General features: G+C 38.2%; 1 protein-coding gene across 1 annotated transcript in view; it reads left to right on the top strand.

The window, feature by feature from the left end:
- Nucleotides 1-24,875, top strand: part of CNTN3 (contactin 3) — a 244,839-nt gene that overhangs the window by 34,065 nt on the left and 185,899 nt on the right. Inside the window, exon 3 of the mRNA XM_026501250.4 lies at nucleotides 1,648-1,823. Within this exon, the coding sequence (XP_026357035.3) occupies nucleotides 1,648-1,823 (176 nt within the window). The remainder of the gene's footprint in view (nucleotides 1-1,647; nucleotides 1,824-24,875) is intronic.

Genomic DNA, 24,875 nt, shown 5'->3' with positions numbered 1-24,875 from the left:
TTTCATGATTCTTTATGAGACTTTTCCATACTAAATTTATACATTTTCACAGCTAATATTTCATTTAACTTTTCATACTTTTATTTGTGATAATGTTAACATTTCATGTCTTTATTTGCTTTTAGAGCATGTAATATGTTCAGGTTAAATATTTTATATATTAATACAACATTTTTTAAATGGCACATGACATGATAAAAGGACTGTGAGCTAGAATTCAGATGAGGACTACTTCTGATCCAACAATGAAGTATTTGGGAACAGTTGACATCTCACTCAACTTTTTTATCAAAATCCTCATCTATAAAATGAGTATTAGATTACAGACCTTCTCAAAGTTACAAAGAGCAGCTGAGATGATCGTTGTTATAATACACAAAAATTTATAGAACTGATAGTGGTTTCTTTTTTACTATAAAAATTAAGTCTTCTAAGAGGTAGATGGCTCTAATTTATACAATGGATTTGTTCTGGAGACTATGGGATATTTCTGAGTTTTTAAAGGTGAAGTCTACTTTGATGTGGCAAGTATACTCATTGTTTAAAAACTGATTTTTCTGGGGCACCTTGGTGGCTCAGTCAGTTAAGCCTCCAATACAGTTCAGGTCATGATCTCAGGATTGTGAGATCGAGCCCCACATCGTGTTCCACATTCAGCAGAGAGTCTGCTTGAGATTCTCTCTCTCCCTCTGCCCCTCCCCCTGCTCGCTCTTCTTCTCCCTCTCAAATAAATAAATCTTTTAAAAAAGAACTCTGGTTTTTCTGTTTAAAAACTCTTGTTTAAAAACCAGCATCTTTTCTTTTTCCTTTTTTCTTCTGGCTTCCCATTGATAGATATGGCTCTGGGGTTAGTGCCTTTACTGTGTGAGACCGCCTAGGTGGCATTTAGGGTCTTTTCCCGCAGTGTACCATTTAGTAAATAGCGTGGTGATGGCTGAGAAGACTGGAGAGTGCCTCAGGGATGGGTATTTACCCAGACAAATTGAAATGGATAGTTGAGCACTTATCCAATTAATTTATTAAATGTGCTCAGTCAGTCTGAATAAATCAAAGAAGTGTGCTCTTCCCCCCCTTCATCGGCAACATGAGATTGGCTTGAAGCACATGAGGTAATTACCACCACTTTCTACTTCATCTTTGCCGCTACAGACCAAGTCTCATTTTCCCCCTAGTCAACAAATTATTCTCCCCTCTTCAGAAAACAGTGAAAAATCTTTAACTTCTAGATGCTATTCTGTTGTGCTTTCTACTATGCTTGAACCTTTGTTTCTGATAAATGGGTCATGTTTGAGCTTCAGATACGTCACAATGGAATGATATATTTATTGCCTTTTATTTGTAAGAGAGGTGATGTTTAAAGTGAATTTTATAGGGGCGCCTGGGTGGCGCAGCCGTTAAGCGTCTGCCTTTGGCTCAGGGCGTGATCCTGACGTTATGGGATCGAGCCCCACATCAGGCTCCTCCGCTATGAGCCTGCATCTTCCTCTCCCACTCCCCCTGCTTGTGTTCCCTCTCTCACTGGCTGTCTCTGTCAAATAAATAAAATCTTTAAAAAAATAGATAAATAAATAAAGTGAATTTTATAATGTGGGTTTTTTTTAACTTAAATATACAAAGAGGGGAAAAACCTTGACATTTGTTTTACAGATGGCAGCTGAATGGAAGTGATATTAACCTGAGTATGGAATATCGTTATAAGTTGAATGGAGGAAATCTCGTGGTTATTAACCCCAACAGAAACTGGGACACAGGAAGTTACCAGTGTTTCGCAACAAATTCACTTGGAACAATTGTCAGCAGAGAAGCTAAGCTTCAGTTTGCCTGTAAGTTTATGTTCACAATGTCTAGCAAGTTCAACGTTTAAAAAAATTAACTGAGTTTGTGTGGTCATTTTGGATTTCAGAAACAATACGTGGATTTTATTAATTGAATAAGGAGGTTGAGGAACGACTCAATACCATCGTTTTGATCTCTAGGTACTGTACAAATCAGAGCTTAAAATATGTGTGGGTGTGTTTTCCATTTTACTATTTTTGTAAGGATCCTGAAAAAGAACCCAGTTACGATTATGTTTATTGAGTAGCTACCCCGTGTCTTCTGTAACTGTATTTGAACTGAAAAATTTTGAAAATGAAAGAATTGTCAGACATGGTCCTTGCTCTCACAAAACATTGAAATTAAAGAATTAAATTTGACAAATCTGAAAATATTTAAGGAACAAAGACAATCAAAAAGAAAAGAATGTGACATCTTGTTGACCTCTCTTGCAGTTTCACCCAGCTCACAGTGACCCTTGGGGCAACCCTCACTCACACCTGGCTCTGGAAGCCGACTTTGTACCAGTGTTAATTGGGCCTGGGTGAACTCGTGGCCCAACCTAAGAAAATCACATTCTTTCTCCAGGGAATTTAGAATAGGGACCAGAGACCTCATTTAGTTTTTATCTTCCTGATATATCTTTTGACTACCTTTTACTTTTTGTTTCTTCTCACTAGATTCTCTTCCCTTGTTTTAGCTGTATATTTTGTATGTAATGCATTATCAGGATTATCTTGGTTCTGGGGTTTCTCTTAGTTCTTTATACCTCAGTAATTCTGAAATTGGAATGCATGTGTTCTTATAATGTGGTAGTATTCTCCCTTCACAGCCACAAGCCATTAATAAATTGATGAGGTGTCATTTAATGCATGGCTTATTCTCTAGCTTTCTGTTTTTATAATGACAATGGTTGGCTTTGCTTTTGATACTATTTTCTGCATGCTCTGTTTTTCATACTTACTTGCTCTTTCCATAGTTTTCACTGTGTTTTCCTCTGTGAACAGTGTTTCTGGTTCTCTGATTTAAAGCTTTATCTTCCTTGGGTATTTTGAAGGCTAGATGTTAGATTTATATTATGCGAATTTAAGTTTGTTTGTAAGTTTACCAAGGTGTTTTGTATATACTTCTCTAGTAACCATAATTTTAAATCTAAATTATCTTTCCAGAGTCTCTCCATTTTAAAACAAGTTCAGTTTCTTTTTTCCCCTTACTGTATACTTTGCTGTCTTGGTGATATTTAGGGTCATTGATTTAAATTCTAGTTATGCCATTTTCACACATATGCCATTTTCACATACACACACACACAGCATACATATGTATTAGATATTATGTATCTGTGCATGTGTGTGTGTGTATATAATAAGTATACATATAACATTTTTCTCATGAATAATTTTATATGTACATATTGTTTTTAACCAGAATTTTGCCAGAATCAATGAGATATCAATGTTTTACCTAGTTGCATTGCCAGCCACAAGACCTCTTCCCATTCTTGCATTCTAATTTTTTGATTTCTCAATTTTTAAATATTTAACAGTTAATAAGTTACTTTTAAAAATATAACTATGTTTTATCCTCTTGGATTTTAAAGAATGTCATTATATTGACTTAAGTATGAAGATACCTTTTTGGTTGGTACAAAGGTTGGATCCCAAACTGCCAAAGAATTCCAATGTGGTGTTCTGTTGCCTTCTGGAATTAGTGTTGCTGAACACAAGTCTGGGGTCAGAATCACTTCTATTTCTTGGGAGCTCATCACCAACTCCTTTTTTGTTTGTGTTTTGTCTCACATGTTGGTTGCATATGAGATCATTTCTTCTTCATCCCTTTGGTTAAAAACATGGATATTTCCAGCATACAGCTAGGTTTAGCTCTCTTTTAATTTACTTTGCTTAGAACATGAAAAATAAGTTTATCATACTTGCATATTTTGTACACAGTTCTGGAAATTTTCCTTCTTTTATATCTTTTAGCTTTATGTGCGATTTATTTATATTTTAAAAAAGCACTGATACTCTGTATCTTGGATTTTTTTTTTTTGTCCTATTTCTTGAAATACTCTTTATCTCATGCTGTTCTTTCCTATGAATTTCTGTTCCTGATTCACTGAGGCCACATCTATTTGTTTTCTTTTGAAGATATAGTCAGTTTTCTGAAATGCTCCTTTGGATCCACAGGCAGTCTTTTTCCTACTCCCATTTGGTGTTTTCATTTTTATGCTTAAAATTTTCAATGTACTCTAAAGCAAATTTTATCCAAAGCCCACCTTTATCAACAGGTGATGTCAGGGGATTACCCTGGCCCTGCTTGCTTCTCTACATGAAGAGGTTGGGTTCTCTTCTCAGATCTGTAGGAGACTGTACAGTTCCCAGTTCAACTCCCTATTTTAGGAGTCTTTCACCAAATACATTATTCCTTTTATACAGTGGTATTTTTCTATTACAGGTTCTTGATACCTTGTAATATCTGAAAAAGTATAATTAACTTAAAGACTTCTTTTCCCTCTGTCTGTCCTTCATAGAGAGTATGGCTTGTTTGGAAATACTTCTAAAATTATATCATGCCTCTTCCAGTCTTCCCCTACTTGCTAGCCAGTACTTTATAGGCAAAGTGGGATAAATTTGTTAAGTCTGAGATTTTATTTATCCTGCTTACAAGCTAATAAGTTGGCCTGCTGCTGTTTCACGGATGCTAGCAGAAGACACCATGTTCCTGGGTCAGTGACAAAGAGCTTTATTACGCACAGCACAGCAAGGAGCATGCTTTAGTTGCCCTTGCCCTCAAGTCCCACAGAGGTGATCAGATACGGCTGGGGTAGACACCACAGCCACAGCTGAGGAACACTGGGCTTAGAGACCCCACCTCTTTTATAGCAAGCAATAAGCAACCTGCCCTTCAGTTTAGAAGAAGACATTACCTTATCCCTTGTTGCTCTCTGCAGACCCATCCCTGAAAAATGGGCCTGCATTAGAGTGACTGGACCTTTCAGTCTTCATTCACTTACTAAAAACTGTGAAAAAATTGTCCGTTGTTTGTTTGTTTGGCACTGTCCTTGAGTTTCCTACTTGGGATGCACCTTGCCAGGATCCATGTGGTGAATGAGAGATGAAATATCTTTTGACCTTCGCTGGGAATTCTGTCTTTCATAAAGAAAACCCAGGATGTACCATTTAGTTCCTTGGGTTCCCCCCCCCCCCCCCCCCGTCTGTCTTCATCTGCCTCACAAGTTTTACTGGTCCTGACACTTGGGCATGAGATTGCTTAGCAGTCTTTGATGGACAGTGAGATTCTTTGGTTTGGTTTGCTTTTGCAGTTGGCAGGGGTAGGGGCAATTCATAAGTGTTTTGGGAAAGTTACAAGAAGGAATTTTGGGTATTCTTAAGCCTCATGCCACATTAGATTGGAAAGGTAAAAAATGTATTTTTAAATTCATATAGTTGAGATCTAGGTTTCTGGTAAAGAAACCAAAGACATTGGGAAAAGAAGTGGGGGATATTTAACACATCAGAGATTTCAAATCACCAGTTATAAGAGAGCACTGCTTTAACTTGGCAGCCTTGAAGGGACGTGATATATTAACTAAAGAAGGAATTAGGATCAAAACTCTTGTACTGGTAAGATGCTCATGACTTCACGGGAATTTTGACTGTCTTTGCTGCAGGCAAATGGATGGTAACATGTTGATACTGAAAAGTGTCCTAATTGTTCACTATATGTCTCCTCTCTTGATTATGTTTGCATGCTTAGTAATACTTTTCGTTTCTATCTATCATGGAGAAAATATTTAAAATGTGCTTCATGGAAAAATAAGTAAATGAAAGTATAGTCAAGGTACCACTTTTGAAGCTGGTGAAAATGCAAAGAAATTTTATCTTAATTTTCAAGTTGCTTGAAAATAGCGTTTGTAATAAAATCAAAGTGAAAAGGCCATTCATAATTTTAAAAGTCTGCTTTTTGTAGTCAGTCTCAACCCCTACTAGTAGATTATTTGTGGAACAGTTAGGAAATCTATGAAAGGGAGAAATATGTAAAGTGATGTAATGTTTGAGTTAGCAAGCTTTCTCAATTATTTGCTGTTATGTTACATTGTATAATTTTTGATACCTGCTTAAAGTATTTGAAAATATTTCTCCAAATTCTTAATTCTGATCACAGCAGGTTAGGATAGTATCTCCAAATTCCTAGATATCTTTGCTTTATTAATAATTAGTTTTATTTGTCTTATTCCTGAATTTCTTGTAATTCTTTATTAAAATGTTTTTATTTTGGCCATTTTGTGGTGCAGTATATTTTTAATCATGAATTATATTACACATGCAAGTGGCACTGGAGAAATTGTAAAGAATGTCTGTGTAGCCACCACTTAAGATTTAAAGCATTTGAAGTTCAATTAAACCTACCTGCTAACTCACCCTCCTGACATTTCTTTCACTTGCTTCCCCTCTCAATAGGTATTCCCTATTCTGAATTAAATGGGTTTTTTATCCTTTGAATATACATGTGTGTTTTTCTAAACAATGTGTTAAATTGTTTTACCTTTTTAATCTTTTAAACTTTTATACGTCGGCATCATACAGTGTGCATACATCTATGACATTTTTGTCCCCTCGACGTTATGTTTGTGAGTATCTTGGCTACATCCTTGCCAGTGCTTATTGTTCGATTTTTTAATTTGTGCAAATCTAGTGAATATAAAATTGCATTTCACTGTGGTTGAATTTGCATTTCTGTGATTATAATGATGTTAAGCTCCTTTTCTATGTTTGGTGACCATTTATGTTTCTGTGATCTAGATTTTTTTTGGGGGGGAGGCAGGAGTTCTTTGTACACTTTCAATTAATCATCTTCTTTTTAGTGGCTAGTTTTGTTCTTTTTCCCTTGATGCTGTGAAATGATGAACAAATGTTCTTCATTTTGAATTAAAGTATCAGTCTTTTTCTTTATAACTTATGTTCTCTTATGAGTTGTTTAAAATTTTTTCTCCTTTATTCTGAAGAGACTTATTCTGAAGTCTCCTAAATGTACTTATAAAAGTTTCATGTTACGCTCTTTATATTTAAGTCTTTAATTATAGGGAATGATTTTGTATATCATGTGAGATAGAAGGACTCATTTATTTTATTCTAATATGGGAAGTCAACTTAGCAGCCCGGTTGATTGAAGAGTCCATTCTTAACCAGCCAGAATGCAATGTATGATCATTGTCTTTGGTTTCATTGGACGTGTTTGGAGAATTATATTATCTGCAAATAATGAGAGTTTTTGTTTCCTTATCAACCCTTGCATCTTTTATATCTTTTTATATGACTGCACTTTCTCTAGCCTAATACAGTGTTAAGTACTTTGATGGTGGATATTCCTATCTTTTGATTTTAAAGAAAATGAATTAAGAGTGACATTTCACCACTTGGTATGATATGTCCTATAGATTTTGTAAATGCTCTCTATCAAGTTAAGGCAGATCCTCTCCAGGTTAGTTTTTATCATGAATGCTCTATTCTTTTTAGTGCTTTTCCTACTTTTACTGGGATATTCATGTTGTTTTTCTTCTTTAAACTGTAATGTAGTAAACAATTTTTAATATTAACCAACATTCTATTCCTGGGTTAGTTTCATCTTGGCTTTTATGTAAGTTTTTTTAAATAACTGGATGTTAGGTGTTTGCCAGTATTTTATTTTGCATTTTTGCATATATATTCATATAGGAGATTTTCTTTATATATTCTCTTATACTATCCTTTCTTTGCCTTTAGTATCAAAGTTATGTTCACCTCTAAAAATGTGCTGGAGAGTATTTCTTATTTTTATATTACCTAGAAAAATTTGAGAAATATTTGAATTATCTCTTCCTTGAATAAGAAGTATAACTTAAGGGGCTCCTGGGTGGCGCAGTCGTTAAGCGTCTGCCTTAGGCTCAGGGCGTGATCCCGGTGTTCTGGGATCGAGCCCCACATCAGGTTCCTCCACTGGGAGCCTGCTTCTTTCTCTCCCACTCCCCCTGCTTGGGTTCCCTCTCTCGCTGGCTTTCTCTCTCTCTGTCAAATAAATAAATAAATAAATAAATAAATAAATAAATAAATAGAAGTATAACTTACAAATAAAACCACCTGGGCTTGGAGTTTTCACTGAGGAAATATTTATCTATTGAGTGAATCTTTTGAATAGTTCTAGGAGTAATCATATGGTCTTTTTATGCAAAGTTGTGTTTTTTCTAGGAATTTCATCCATTTTTTCATGTTTTCTAATACATTGGCAAAAAGTTGTATCAAAACATTTCCTTTTATTATCATTCTTATCTCTGCTTTATCTGTATGTACATTCCCTGTTTCATTCTAAGTACTATTTCAGTACTCTTTTTAATCAAACTTGTCAGAATGTGGCATTACTGTTCACTTTTGAATCTTTGTATTTCGTTCATTTTCTTTTTATTGCTCTTTCCCACTTCTTAGATTATTTCATTTTTCTTTCTTTAATCACTTAAGTTATATGGTTTTTTCCTACCACTCTTCTGTTCTAATACAAATACGTGTAGCTTTAAATTTTCCTGAAATCATAGTTTTAGCTGTCATCCAGGGTTTTGACATATAGCATGTTTATTATGGTCCAGTTCTGCAAATGTTATAATTTCATTATGATTTTCTCTTGGATCTGTGAGTTATCAGATATGTGTTTTTGAATTCCCAAACATAATGAAGTTTTTCTAGTCATCTTTTGTTACTGATTTCTTTTTTTTTTTTTTAAGATACTATTTATTTGCGAGGGACAGCACTTGAGCGCCAGAGAGGCATGAGCAGGGGTTGGGGAACAGATGGGCAGAGGGAGAAGCAGGCTCCCCAGTGAGCTGGGAGCCCAACATGGGGCTTGATCCCAGGACCCCAGGATCATGACCTGAGCCTAAGGCAGATGCTTAACTGACTGAGCCACTCAGGCACTCCTTGTTACTGATTTCTAGCCTTAGTGCTCCATCGATCAGAGCAGTGTTCTCCATATGTTCATTGGGTTAAACTTGTTAATTGTGTTGCTGAAATTGTATATCTCATTACTGATGCTTTATCTAATCAATCAGCTTCATACAATAAGAAATTGCTGTTTATCCTAGAATTTCTGTATTTTTGCTTTGTGTATTTAGTGAATTATTGATGTATAAAAATTTATAATAGGAATATTTTTGGTTAACATAAATTGACCAACTATCCCTAATAAATTGTTTGGCTTAGAATTTAGGTATTTGATTTTTTTTGTTTCCTTCTCTTTGTTTGGACTGATTGAGAATTTCTTCCCCCCTCAGTAACATTGAAAGCTATACACCTTATTTTTTTTTTCTAGTAATTGCCCTAGAAATTTCAGTATGCATGTTTAACAAAGTCTACAGTTAATCAATATCTCCAACAATAGAGGACTTTGCAGTATTTTAAACTATATTACTTTTCTCCAGAATACTGTATTATTGTTATCAAATATTTTTGTTGAAATTTTTAATGCCATGAATTAGACATTACTGATCCTGTTCCTTTTCTTTTCTAGTTTTTCTTTCATATCAGAAATAAATAACATGGGGCGCCTGGGTGGCACAGCGGTTAAGCATCTGCCTTCGGCTCAGGGCGTGATCCCGGCGTTCTGGGATCGGGCCCCACATCAGGCTCCTCCGCTATGAGCCTGCTTCTTCCTCTCCCATTACCCCTGCTTGTGTTCCCCCTCTCGCTGGCTGTCTCTATCTCTGTCAAATAAATAAATAAAATCTTTAAAAAAAAAAAAGAAATAAATAACATAAGCATACACAATCTTCCACATAGTTTTTTGTTTGCTTTTTTATATTTTTTGTTTGTTTTTTAAGGAAAACTTCAGGCTTTTGCCCATATCCTGCTTATTTCTCCTTTCCTAAAGGAAGCTACTTTCAACTCTTTGGCTCTTGTGATATTTATCTCATTTTTTAATAAACAATTTGCTTGTATTGCTACTTCCTGATTTTTTTTAGTTTTAAGCAGTACTCGACTATCACATCTGATGCTAGAACAGTCTCATACCGCCACCACAGCGATGTGAGGTTGCCTTTTTAAGAGGTTTATGAAATACAGCATTTTTAAAGTCATAAGTCTTACAAAACACAGAATTAGAAATAGGGAAATCTATACTTTATTCCACTTACTGTACTCTAACTGGATCGAGTTTAGCCAGTCAGTTGTCAAGCCAGTCCTCATCTAAAGCTCTACACAGTGAATAAATATTTCACCTGCTTTTGTTTGAAACTGGGGGTCTGGGAAGAAGCTAATTGCCAGTTGATTAATATTTGAATATGCGTTAACTTAGGGCATGTTATCATATGATTTTATTAGATCAAAATTTGAAGTTGGTCAGTATTCAGTATTTACATGATGTTGACTTTGTAAATGATAATTCAGAGCTGAGTTTTGTAGCAAAGTATAATTACTAATCATTTCTTTCTTTTGTGCATAATTTTTCTTTTCCCACAAATTAGTAATCTTATTTTTTTTTTTTTTTTAGTTTCTTGATTTTTCTGTGGTTTTATACTATGTCATCCAAAATTTTGGCTAGCTTTCTCAGTGTCCTCTCAGATATGGAGATGTATCAAATCGTTCGTTCGTTTAATCTTCTTGAAGAAATCTGTTCTGGAGGTCTTTGAACACTTTCACTGAGTTTTTAATACATGCTGTCTTACGTTTGCAGTTTAAGAGACTTTTTGTACCTGAATTTCCTCCCTCTTTTTCTAGTTTAATAATTGTAATCTTTTTCAAAAAATATGAAGGTATGAGTGATGGTTTTCTTTCTTTATATGTTCTTACCCTGTATGAAGTGTTTTTCCCAGGTAGTTTCATTTCTATTTTATGTTGGTCAGTTTTTATCTTTCAAATAAGATTTTTTTTTGCATACATCTGGTGATTTTTGGTCGTTTGCACAGACTTAAGGTATGGGGAACTAACACCTTAACAGAAATCTCCATTTTCATGGTGGACCTTGTTACTATGAGCTTAACAATACAGCGCTCATTTCATTAGGAGCCCCTTACTATCAGGGCTTTTAGTTCTTCCCTTTTGGGTAAGTAGGTCAGGTTCCCCAGAGGGAAAAGAATCCGATTTTCCCCCTAGATGGCAATAGCTGCCACTAGTATTCTGGGAGCCTGGTGGGAGAAGAGGCCTAAGGGATTGCAGTGTCCAGGATGCATGTATTTATTTAACCCACCTGTTTCCTCGCAATATGCATCACGAGATCTGCCGAGTAGTGTCTAGTCAAGACACCATGTGTTTTACCCCCTTTAGACAATAAGCCTCTCCTCTGGTGTGGAAAGGAACTTTGTTGGTTGTAGGGGGAGGACATGTGATCTGGGTACCTGCTGCTTAAAATTCTTACGTTACCACCTCCTCCACTTCATTTCCTTTTCCAGTTGTGCCTGTTACCTCCATTCCTAAGCATTTTGAAGATTCCACCTACAAATCAACTCATTTCTAAGCTTTTCTCCACTATGAGCCTAAAAGTCCTCTTTCTCTATTATGCGAAACCAGTTAAGCATCATTTCTGCTTTCTGGCTTCTACAATTGTATTGCACTTTACTATTCTGTTTTCCTGTCTTTGCAAGTTTGGGCCTTCCAAAAAATACCTCTACGTTGAAAGTAGGTCCTGGTTCGGGGAATATCTCAGAGGAAGAGAGAAATCAGATATTTCTGTGCTTTCTCTAGAATCCTTATTGTTATTTCACACAATCAAGTGTTTTTTTCAAAGTACTCACATGTTCACTATGTCCTTTGTGCGCCCTCTTTCTTGTATCTGGGCTCGTTTTTCTTCTTTGAGTTCTGTATCTTTTAGAAATCTATTTAGTTATGTTTCTGTCGGTGGTCAGTGCTATTTTGTCTGCTCTTTTCCCCATTGGCCTGAAAGTGTGTCTATTTGCCCATGTTCTTCAAAAAATAATTTCAGTGCAGAATGTACTGCTACAGATGCTCTGAGACTGGAGCCAGACTGCGTGGGTTCGAATCCCACCTCCACTGCTTACCAGTTATGTGACTTTGGACAAATCCTGAGCCTGTTTGTGTTTCCGGTTCTTCATCTGTACAGCGAAGATGAGCAGTAGAACTTCCTTCATCAGGTGTGGGGTTTACATGAGCTAAAGTATGTCAAGCACCTGGAGCAGTGCCCAGCACAAAACGTGTGCTGTTCAGGGATCAGTTGTTTTCATTGTTACACAATTCTAGGGTATGATTCCTGAATCTTGGGATGCATGTCTTATGGCAACTGAAAATTTTTCAGCAGGTATCTTCCAGTCTTGTTTATCCCCATGGCAACTCTACTCCTTCTGGTTTCCTTTTGAATATATTTTGAAATTTCTCATTCTCTCCTACATATCTATTAACTTGCCTGTCATGTTTTCTATCCCTGTCTCTCTTTGCAGTGTTCATAGCTACTTAGTTCTAGCCTGCATATCACTCATTAATCTCTGCCTAATTTACTATTAAACTATCCTTTGAGTTTAATTCTAGTGTTTGTATTTTCCCTGTCTAGACATTCTATCTGGTTCTTTTTTTTATGTTCCTGTTCTCTATTCAGAGCATTTTGTTTTTCCTGATGGTTTGACATGCAACCTCATTTTTTCTTTATTATTTTAATTGTTTAAAGTCTTAAGCATTTAGATATTCTTTCATAATGTTTTATTAGCTCAGGATATTGCCAGTGTTAACCTATGATTTGTTGGTCTGTTGGGAATATAAAAATATTGTTTATTTTTTTGATGTGAATATGATCTTTTTTTAAAGATTTTATTTACCTATTGAGAGAGAGAAAGAAAGAGAGCACAAGCACAGGGGTGGGAGAAGGACGGTGGGAGAGGGAGAACAGACCTGAGCCTGAGGCAGCCGCTTAACCAGCTGAGCCACCCAGGTGTCCCATGATGTGCATATGATCTTTTTTACTTACCCAGACCAACGTGAGACTCTCCTTAGCCTTGGCTTAAGGAGCTTTTATTGCTTTTGCCAGGAACCTCACGTTGCCACAAACCTCAGGGATATAACCAACCTGGGAACAATTTTATTTTAATATATTGGTTCTATGTAGCCCAACACAAACAGTCAATTTTCACTATTTATGGTAGTTTTGTTCTATAAAGTCACTGTTAACACTGAATTAACGAATATCAAACCATTGCTCCTCAGGGAAATACAGGGTTAGGTTCCTGCAAACCTCTGGTCATAACAATATCATCAACCAATCAATACATAACCTTGTTTTATGTATGTTTCTGTTTAAAGGAATCTTAGGTAATGTACATTGTTGATTTATTAACGTTAAACTCACGGTCCAGAACTCTGTTCCTCATGCTTGAACAAAGCTTTTCTAACACACCAATTTTTTTCCATGCAGCACAGCACAGTTTCCTTACGCATGAGAACACGAGATAGATTTCAGCACTATGCTTGGGGTCCGTTTGAAGCAGGGAGGTCAACAAAAAGCGCATGAATGCAAAAACCGTAGCACTAAATATCCAGAAAAAAAGGCTGCTTGCTTCCAGGAGGAGGCTGACACAAGAAGGCAGACCTTTTTTTGTTCACCCTCAGCTGAGACTGTGCACAGGACGTGCCTCAAATTTTACACCACTTCACTCATGTCTTCAAATGACTGCAGAGGTGCCACGAATACTGATTTGGGCTTGACAAGTAAATTTTAGGGAGTAGATGAATTTAGAAATATGAAATTCACAAATGATAAGGGTCAACTCTATGTTAACCGCATGTGAAATCCCACACTGGGGGAGGTGTAGGTCTCACATCATGAATTCTTCGTTGAAATATCTTAGCCCCGCAAACCCCTCCCCCCCATAGCCTCCCCCATTGAGAGAGAGAAGGACAAGCTAACTACCTAGTCCTTTCCCTGGGTCCACGAAAGGGGTTTAGCCGTGAGTACAGCCCTGCACTTGTGTAGCTGTGTATGAAAGAGCTTATTTCCAAATGGCCACTTTCTAGGCCCCAAACCTTATTTCCTGTTTCCTCATGGGCAGTTCAACCTAAGCTCCCAGATTGCCAAGTCTAATGCTCTCATTGCCCGCATCCTCATTCCACTGTCCTGGCAACCCCAGCATAAGCTCTAGAATTAATTTCTCTGCTTCTCAGCTTACTTTTTTTGCCCAGCTATGCATTCAACTTAATTTTTACTGTTTTTTTTAACCAACAATGCAAGGCAGTTTGTAGAACTAGATACCTCTCCCATTTCTTACGCTTTTTTATATTTCTATTCATTTTGGTTACTTAGGAAGATAACGTAAATGAAGAAATAAGCTTGGTGTAAGCAATGAGGGGTAGTAAGGTCTAGAATGGGCCAGAGATGATGGTATGGTTTTTTTTCTAAAGGGGATGCTAACTGCTCAGTTCCCCAGTTTTTGTCATTTATTTACTCCTAAAACCACACTTCCAGCTTTGACCTCTCCTCCAAACTTGTGGCTCAAATAACCACCTGCCAGTGCTACTCTGGATATCAGTAAACATCTCACAGTTGTATTTCCAAACTATAATCTTGATTTTCCTGGTAACCTTGCTCCTCTCCAGTGTTCACCATTTTGATAAAAGACATATTTATTTTCTGGATTAGTAGCACTGATGTGGCTGTTACCTAGGCGTATTGGAGAGATAAGGTGAGTTTAGGATTCTCCTTCCCTGCCATTGTGACGAGCATTGAATAATGTCTAGAATTGTGAATCACTATATTGTGTACCTGAAACTAATATAGGACTGTATGTTAATTATGCTTGAATTAAAAAAAAAAAAACTCATTTTATGGCCCATAAAACAAAACAAAACACGTTTGTTGCATTGTTCAGGCCCAAAAGTTGAGTCATCCTTGAGCTCTTTTTCCGTTATTCATATTCACATTCCACATCTATTCATCACTCCATTCTATTAGTTTTCCTTCAAGGTGTACCCAGCAGCTGACCAGTCCTCATCCCTGCCCTGCTACCATTCGAATGCGAGTCTTGTCCACCTCCCACCTTGCATACTGCATTAGCCTTCTCACATAGCCTTCTACTTCCTATCTCTTCCTCGGGCCACCCACCCATCCCCACCCCAACCCTTGCCGCTGCTCACAATGTTCTTTTCTCCAACCAAGAAGCAGAATAATTCCACACTTGTCAAATCAGTCTCTTCTGCTCAAAGCCCCAGCGGTTTTCCATTAGAATAATCTCACTGATCGCCTTGGGCCCCAGAGCCCTATCCAGCTTCCCATATGTGATCTCCTGCCACTTCTTACTATGTCCTTGAATCCAGCCCTACCAACCTTGTTCTTCCTTACTATGCAAAGAATGTCCTCACCTCAGGGTTTCTGTCAGATCTGTACAGCTTGCTCATTTGCTCACTTCATCCAGTTCACTGTTTTAATGTGAATTCCTAAAAAGACAAGGGAGAAGCAAATCTTTTCAGTCCTCTGTATGTTCACCATATCCTTGATCCTTATATGACATTGAACATCTTTTTATTTTTATCTCCCTTACTATATTGGAAGACTGTGTTTTTCACTGCTCTGTCTAGAGCCTGACAGAGTGCCTGGAATTTACTAGATACCCCCCCAGTATTTGTGTAGTGAAGGAAATAACAAATGAGAAAATGCAGGAACACTGTTAGCAAAGCTAATCACTTTTCAAGATAAACCAGAATCCATCATTCTGCACATGAAATGTCTTGACTTTTTAAATGTTAGAGACTAAACTTAATTTTTTTTTTAATGAAATCACTGCATGGGCCAATTCTGTCTTCATCAAACAGAACAAGTCTGAAGGCATAGCTTAGGTGTCACCAGTTAGTAACCTCTCACCTAGATGCTCAGAGCAGATACACTAAATTAAAAGGATTGCACTGGGTTGTAAATGATGCTGCCTCATTCTCTTAAAAAGAAGCAAGACAGTGCGTCTCCTGAGCCCAGAGTTCCTTTTTTCCTTTTCTTTTTCTTCTTAAACCGCTGTTCATTATCTAATCTTTCTGTAAAATGGGAAATTGACCATATTACCCCTATGAAGGATTACTCCTTCCTCTACCAGTGGAAGAGGTAGCACATTTTTCACTTTTCTTAGATTAGAATATTTAAAAGCACATTGAGGCTTGGGAAAATAAATTTGAAGAAAGATTAAACAAATGTAGAAAATTTCAAGGATGAAACTCAGAGTTGCTGGCTGTATCTGAAAAGAAAAATCACTAAAGACTAATTAGCTTAAACTGTTGTGCTATAATTAGTAAGAGCTTAGTTTGCTGTGAGTTCCAGGCAGTGCTATTTCTCATAACTAAATAGTGCAGCCAAAAACATGAATTTCATCTTTGAACATAATGACTTTGATGAAGTTCAAAGCTGCTTTGCTCTGATGGTCTAAAAACAAGTTAAATTTAAAACAAAAGCCTGTAACTTTATCAGTACGCCATTCATGCTTTGTGAATTTAAAAAGCAAAGCCAAACTTTTCAGTCAAACGTAATACTCTTCAGCTCAGTCACATAGGAAAGTTATGATTTTTAAAACAAGATTCTATAGAAGTCAACAATTTTTCAGTAACTTCTCAGTCTGTTTTATGCTTTTCCATATGAATGGAATATATTTCTTCTTTGCTTTTTGAATCATAAGAAACTTTTAGTTTGTAAAATAACTGTGTCTATCTAAGGGTATTTATAATATAACAATATTTTTTCAGGCCCTGTGTTTTGGGGGAAATCTTGGTTGAGAAGAATCCATAGACAAGTATCTTAATCTAACTTTCCACTGAGTTTGCTGTGTCTACCCACAGATTCTCCTGTCTTTGAGATGCTTATATATGAATGAGAAGGATGGCGTGGTTAAAGCACATATGACCAACGTGTCTGAATTAATCAGAATATTTTCCAATCTATTTTCTCCCAAAAGCATATTGATATGAATCTTTCCGAGGACACACTTTTGTATTGAAATATTGGATAGTATAGCTTGATCTGGACACTGTTGAGGTTGGGCTGGGCTTGGAATCTTTATCACTGAGATCGTGATTACAGGAGGCTAGCATGGGTCCATGATTTAATCAACAGGCCCAATCACGATAGCAAAGCTTCCCGACCTAAAGGAAGCATTTTCATTGTAGATTTTGTAATGGTAATGGTGAGCCACCAAAAGAGGTTACTGAAACTCCACGACCAGAGTTCTTCCGTTTATTCAATGAGCGTTCATTGAGTATTTGCTATTGTTAGATATTTTACAAGAGGCTGGGCATTCTGGGAAGGATCTTGTTTTCATGGAACTGAGGGTCTAGTGGAGAATAGAATTCCATCAAATTAATACAAAATTATACACTAACTGTGACAGTACTGTAAAGAAAACCAGTCGCCTCCCCTTCCCCCATAATCTGTCTTTGGTGCTTGAAATTCTACAGTTCAGTTTTTACTCTTCTAAGCCTTAAAGAAAATGAAGTGAAAAGGAACTCATTATGACCTAGACAGGGCTGAAGGTCAAGCACGGTGTAGCCAGTGAAGGGAGAATGGCACGAGGTGAGTTGACAGAAGTATTCACAGGGATAAATCATTCAAGTTCACATAAGCTATCTTATTCCAAGCAGCCAATAAACAAGGTGATGGGTTTTGATTTATAAATATCAAATGACTGACTTTTCTGGAGCAATTAGATTGAGGGGCATTAAAAATGCCAATGAGGAGACCAATAGGAAATTATTACCAGTGTTTACACAGCTGATGATTGTTGAGAGGGAGCTTGTGGTAAAAATGGTATCACTTGGTAAGGGGTTGGATGTGAGGGCTGGGGAATGTTTTTTTCACTGTTGGTGGTACACTTCACTGAGATAAAGCAACATTAGAGGAGTAGAGTATGCCGCGGGTTGGATGGCAGGAGAAGGAGGTGGTGGGAAGGTCATGTGTTTGTAATTTTAAGTATACAGTTTGCTAGCGTATCTACAGGTCACCTGAGAGATATCTTTTCCATCTTTGGTAAAAATAGAGTGATCTATGAGCAGCATGTCGCAAATGTGTTATACATATTTATGCAGGCCATGCCCTGCACAAGGGCTCCTGGACAAAATCCACCCATGGTTTCCTTTTACAGCTTTGCAGCCTGCTCCAGGTCTGGCCATGTCAGCATGTAAGAAGGGATGGCTTTCTTCTTACCCAGAAAAGGCAGCTTTTTGTAATTCTTACAGAGGCACTGTGTGCGCTGACGTGGTCCTGCCAATAGCTGGGGACGTGGTGAGCTGGAACAGGGGACAGATTCAGATATTTCTATTTTTTTATTTTTTTTTAACTTCTTTTTTTTTTAATGTTTTTTTATTATATTATGTTAGTCACCATACAGTACATCCCTGGTTTCTGATGTTAAGTTTGATGATTCATTAGTTGTGTATAACACCAAGTTCACCATGCAATACGTACCCTCCTTACTACCCATCACCAGTCTATCCCATTCCCCCACCCCCTCCCATCTGAAACCCTCAGTTTGTTTCTCAGAGTCCATAGTCTCTCATGTTTCATTCCCCCTTCTGCTTACCCCCCCTTTCGTTATCCCTTTCTTCCCCTACTGATCTTCCTAGTTCTTATGTTCCATAGATGAGAGAAATCATATGATAATTATCTTTCTCTGCTTGACTTATTTCACTTAGCATTATCTCCTCCAGTGCCGTCCATGTTGCAGCAAATGTTGAGAACTCGTTCTTTCTGATAGCTGAGGAATATTCCATTGTGTATATGGACCACAACTTCTTAATCCATTCATCTGTTGAAGGGCATCTCAGTTCCTTCCACGATTTAGCTATTGTGGACAATGCTGCTATGAACATTGGGGTGCATATGGCCCTTCTCTTCACTACATCTGTATCTTTGGGGTAAATAACCAGTAGTGCAATGGCTGGGTCATAGGGTAGCTCAATTTTTAACTTTTTAAGGGACCTCCACACTGTTTTCCAGAGTGGCTGCACCAACCTGCATTCCCACCAACAACGTAGGAGGGATCCCCTTTCTCCACATCTTCTACAGCATTCCTGTTTCCTGCCTTGTCAATTTTTGCCATTCTAACTGGCATAAGGTGGTATCTTAGTGTGGTTTTGATTTGAATTTCCCTGATGGCTAATGATTTTGAATATTTTTTCATGTGTCTGTTAGCCATTTGTATGTCATCATTGGAAAAGTGTCTGTTCATATCTTCTGCCCATTTTATGATTTGTTTGTTTCTCGCATATTGAGTTTGAGAAATTCTTTGTAGATCTTGGATACCAGTCTTTTATCTGTAGCATCATTTGCAAATATATTCTCCCATTCTGTGAGCTGCCTCTTAGTTTTTTTCACTGTTTCCTTGGCTGTGCAGAAGTTTTTTATCTTGATGAAGTCCCACCAGTTCATTTTATCTTTTGTTTCTCTTGCCTTTGGGGATGTGTCATGAAAAAGGTTGCTTTGGCCGATGTCGTAGAGGTTGCTGCCAATGTTCTTCTCTAGGATTCTGATGGATTCCTGTCTCACATCGAGGTCTTTCATCCATTTGGAGTTTATCTTTGTGTATGGTGTGAGAGAGTGGTCAAGTTTCATTCTTTTGCATGTAGCTGTCCAATTTTCCCAGCACCATTTATTGAAGAGACTGTCTTTTTTCTACCAGATGTTTTTTCCTGCTTTATCAAAGATTAGTTGCCCAAAGAGCCGAGGGTCCATTTCTGGGTTCTCTATTCTGTTCCATTGATCTATGTGTCTGTTTTTGTGCCAGTACCATGCTGTCTTTGTGATCACAGCTTTGTAGTACAGCTTGAAATCTGGCATTGTGATGCCCCCAGCTTTGTTTTTCCTTTTCAACAGTTCCTTGGCGATTCGGGGCCTTTTCTGGTTCCATACAAATTTAAAGACTATTTGTTCCAGTTCCTTGAAAAATGTCATCAGTATTTTGATCGAGATAGCATTGAAAGTGTAGATTGCTCTGGGTACCATGGACATTTTAACTATGTTAATTCTTCCGATCCATGAGCATGGAATATTTTTCCATCTTTTTGTATCTTCTTCAAAGTCTTTCAAGAGTGGTTTATAGTTTCTAGAATATAGATCCTTTATGTCTCTGGTTAAGTTAATTCCAAGGTAATGTATGGTTTTGGTGCTATTGTAAATGGGATGGATTCCCTAATTTCTCTTTCTTCAGTCTCATTGTTTGTGTATAGAAATGCAACTGATTTCTGAGCATTGATTTTGTATCCCGCCACATTCCTGAATTGCTCTATAACTTCTAATAGTTTGGGAGTGGATTCTTTTGGGTTTTCATGTCGTCTGCGAAGAGAGAGTTTGACTTCTTCTTTGCCGATTTGGATACCTTTTATCCCTTTTTGTCGTCTGATTGCTGTTGCAAGGACTTCTAGTACTATGTTGAATAATAGTGGCAAGAGTGGGCATCCTTTTCGTGTTCTTGATCTTAAGGGAAAGGCTTCCAGCTTTTCCCCATTGAGAATAATATTTGCTGTAGGCTTTCAATAGATGGCTTTTATGAGACTGAGAAATGTACCCTCTATTCCTACACTCTGAAGGGTTTTAATCAGGAAAGGATGCTGTATTTTGTCAAATGCTTTTTCTGCATCTATTGAGAGAATCATATGATTTTTGGCTTTTTCCTTCTGCATAAAATCTAAGACACTGATACATTTGCGAATGTTGAACCACTCTTGCATCCCAGGGATGAATCCCACTTGGTCATGATGGATAATCCTTTTAATGTACAGCCAGGATCTTGTTGAGGATTTTGGCATCCATATTCATTAGGGAAATCGGTCTGTAATTCTCCTTTTTGATGGGGTCTTTGCCTGCTTTGGGGATCAAGGTAATATTGGCCTCATAGAATGAGTTTGGTAGCTTTCCTTCTGTTTCTATTTTTTTAAAATAGCTTTAGGAGAATAGGTATTATTTCTTCTTTGAATGTTTGGTAGAATTTCCCAGGAAAACTGTCCGGGCCTGGAGTTTTATTTTTTGGAAGGTTGTTTATCACTGACTCAATCTCTTCATAATTAATTGGCCTGTTTAAAAAATCAGTTTCTTCCTGTTTCAGTCTTGGTAGTTTATAGGTTTCCAGGAAGGCCTCCATCTCTTCCAGATTCCTTAATTTATTGGCATAAAGCTGTTGATAAAAGTTTCTAATGATCCTTCCAACTTCATTGGTGTTGGTTGTGACCTCTCCTTTTTCATTCATAATTTTATTAATTTGGGTCCTTTTTCTATTCTTTTGGATAAGTCTTGCCAGTGGTCTGTCAATTTTATTAATTCTCTCAAAGAACCAGCTTCTAATTCTGTTGATCTGCTCCACTGTACTCCTGGTTTCTAATTCATTGATTTCTGCTCTAATCTTGGTCAACTGCTTCCTCGTGCGTGGATTAGGCCTGTCCCTCTGTTGCTGTTCCAGCTTCTTGAGGTGAGAATATAAACACTGCATTTTAGATTTTTCTATTCTTTTGAGTGAGGCTTGGATGGCTATGTATTTCCCCCTTAGGACTGCCTTTGCAGTATCCAGTAGGTTTTTGTGTTTTCATTCTCGTTGGTCTCCATAAATTGTTTAAATTGATTTTTTTTAAAAGATTTTATTTATTTATTTGACAGAGAAAGACAGCCAGTGAGAGAGGGAACACAAGCAGGGGGAGTGGGAGAGGAAGAAGCAGGCTCATAGTGGAAGAGCCCGATGTGGGGCTCGATCCCATAACGCCGGGATCACGCCCTGAGCCGAAGGCAGACGCTTAACCGCTGTGCCACCCAGGCGCCCCTTAAATTGATTTTTGATTTCCTGGTTTATCTAATCATTCCTGAGCAGGATGGTTCTTAGTCTCCAAGTGTTTGAGTTTCTTCCAAATCTTTCCTTGTGGTTGAGTTCCAATTTCAAAGCGTTGTGGTCTGAGAATATGCAGGGAATAATTTCAGTCTTTTGGTATCGGTTGAGACCTGTTTTGTGTCCCAGAACATGGTCTATTCTTGAGAATGTTCCATGGGCATTAGAATAGAATGAGTGTTCTTTGTTTCTGGGGTGTAGTGTTCTATATATATCTGTGAGGTCCAACTCGTCGAGTATGGCATTCAAAACCCTTGTTTCTTTGTCGAGTTTTTGCATGGGTGTCCTGTCTGTTTCTGATAGTGGGGTGTTGAGGTCCCCTACTATTAATGTATTTTTATCTATATGTCTCTTTATTGTGGTTAAGAGTTGGCTTGTGTATCTTGCTGCTCCCCTGTTGGGGGCATATATATTTATAATTGTCATATCCACTTGTTGGATACATCCTTTAAGAATAATATAGTGCCCTTCTGTGTCTCTAACTCTAGTCTTTAGTTTAAAATCCAATCTGTCTGATATGAGAATTGCTACCCCAGCTTTCTTTTGAGGTCCATTGGTGTGAAAGATGGTATTCCATCCCTTTATTTTCAGTCTGAATGTATCTTTAGGTCCAAAATGAGTCTCTTGTAGACAGCAAATGGATGGGTCATGTCTTTTTATCCAATCTGCAACCCTGTGTTATTTATGGGAGCATTTAGGCCATTTACATTGAGACTGAATATTGAGAGATATGATTTTAATGATGCCATGTTGCCAGTAAAGTCTTTGTTTCTATCGGTTGTGACTTTCTGTTCTGTATCACTCTTGGGGCCTTTTTACTTTTATAGGACCCCCCTTAATATCTCCTGTAGGTCTGGTTTCATGGTTACGAAATTGGTCAGTGACTGGCGATTCTGGAAGGTCTTTATTTCTCCATCAATTCTGAATGACAGTCGTGCTGGATAAAGGATCCTTGGCTGCATGCTTTTCTCTGAAAGAGCTTTAAAAATGCCCCCCCAACCCTTTCTCTCATTCCAGGTCTGTGTAGACAGGTCTGATGTAATTCTGATACCTTTGCCTTGGTACATGAGAAATTTTTTGCCCTGGCCGCTTTCAGTACTGTATCCTTGGATCTAATATTTGCGAATTGCACTATGATGTGACATGGCGTAGATTTGTCGTGGTTGAGCTTGGGAGGGTTCCTCTCTGCCTCGTGGACACTAATGTTTGTTTCCCTTGCTAAATTAGGGAAGTTTTCAGCTACAATTTGTTCAAATATCTCTTCTAGACCTCTGTTATTCTCCACCCCCTCGGGGACACCGATGATTCTGACATTGGAACATTTCATTGAGTCGGTAATCTCCCGTAACCTACATTCTTGAGCATGGATTTTTTTAAGTCCAGATTCTATTTTAGCTTTTTCTTCTACTAACCCATCCTCCAATTCACTGATACGTCTTCTGCCTCATTCACCCTGGCTGTCAGAGCCTCTAGTTTTGACTTCATTTGGCTCATAGAATTCTTAATTTCTGCCAGATTCACTCTCATTTCCGCCCTTAGAGATTCTATATTCTCATTAACATTTTCGTTAATACTTTTTTCATGTCTACACATCATTTTGACCATTGTTACTCTGAATTCCATTTCTGATAATTTGGTTATATCCATATCCATTAGTTTTGTGGCAGAGGCCACAGACTCATTGTCTTTTCTTTGCTGGGGGGGATGTCTCCTTCTCATCATTCTGATGAGGAGAGGTTGCGGGGTTGTCCAGAGCCCAAATTATTGACTGGGACCCAGGCAGTGCGCCATTGTTTTATAGGGATCTTAGGGATGTGGGCTTCTTGATTTTTCAGCCTGGCTTCTGGGGGAGGGGCCTGCTGCGCCGATACTCAGGCAACCCTGTTTGGGTAGAGTCTCCGTGTCCCCTGTGAGGGGGGATGGGGATGGGCACCCTGTGAGCCGGTGTTTCCAGGCTTTGTTCTCTGGCGGCTTTCCCTGGCAGTTTGCTGTGCCTCTTCTGAGAGTCAGAGCAGCAGCGGCCGAATTTCAGCCTCTGTCACAGAACAGAGGGATTGCGGCCTGTTCTCTACTAATGTTCTGGCCACTTTAACTCTGTTACTGTTGGTGCTGCTCAATCCTGCAGCATCCCGGGATGTGCGCCCCACACCTGCGTCCCAGCCCTCACTTCCAGGGCTGGCGCGTCTCTGTCCTTTGTGTTTCTAACGCCGCCAGCCGCCCCGCGCGCTCCCGGATCTCCCGGTTTCAGTCTGGTTCCAGTGAGCGCACCGGAGCTCCGTTTCAGTCTGGTGGTGCGCGCTCCCAGCTCATGGTCTCAGTCTGCTCTCTCGCGGGTGCCGGTTTGCGAGTCCGCCCGCTCCCCCGTGCAGGTGGCTACCGCTTCCCGGCGCCCAAATGCGGCGGCTCCCTCCCTCTTCCGTTTATCTTCCGATATCTGTGCGTGGTTTCATGGCCCCCCGCTTTGTACCTCAATATTCAGTGCTGGAGATGTTCATTTGTAGAGATCCAGATGCGTCTTCCTGCGTCTCATGCTGATTCCGTGGGTGTTCAAGCTGGTCTGGTACCTATCCAACTCGACTCGGGGGACCGGCTGAAAAAGGGGTTCCCTGCTCCTTCGCCATCTTAACCTCCCCTCAGGTTCAGATATTTTTAAAAAACAACTTCATTGAGATACAGTTCATATATCCTATAATTCCCTCCTTTTAAAGTGTGTGATTCATTGGTTTGTGGGGGATTCACAGAGTGGTGAACACACAACTTCACTTGTATTTTGTGTACAATGTTACAAGTTCACCATCACTACCGTCAATTTTAGAATATTTTCGTCATCCCCAAAAGAAACTCTGTGCCCATTTACAGTCAGTTTCCATTTCCCCCGAAGGACCCCCCCCACCTCAGTTCCTGGCAATCCCTCATCTACTTTCTGTCTCTATGGATTGTCCTGTTATTGCCATTTCATGTAAATAGCATCATGCAATTTGGGGTATTTTTGATTAGTTTCTTCCACTTAGCATAATATTTTGGAGATTCACCTATATTGTAACATATATTAGTCCTCATTCCTTTTTATTGCTGAATAATCCTTCGTTGTATGGATATACCACATGCTTTTATCTGTTCATTAAGTGATGGTCATTAGTCGTTTTCTCTTTTCAACTGTTATAAATAATGCTGCTATAAATATTTATGTGTAAGCATTTATATAGACATAGGTTTTTACTTCTCTTGAGTTTATACTGAAGACTGAAATTGCTGGTTTATATGA

The sequence above is a fragment of the Ursus arctos genome, unplaced genomic scaffold, assembly GCF_023065955.2.
Source record: "Ursus arctos isolate Adak ecotype North America unplaced genomic scaffold, UrsArc2.0 scaffold_14, whole genome shotgun sequence".
NCBI lineage: Eukaryota > Metazoa > Chordata > Mammalia > Carnivora > Ursidae > Ursus > Ursus arctos.
This window is presented reverse-complemented; position numbering and strand designations above follow the sequence as displayed.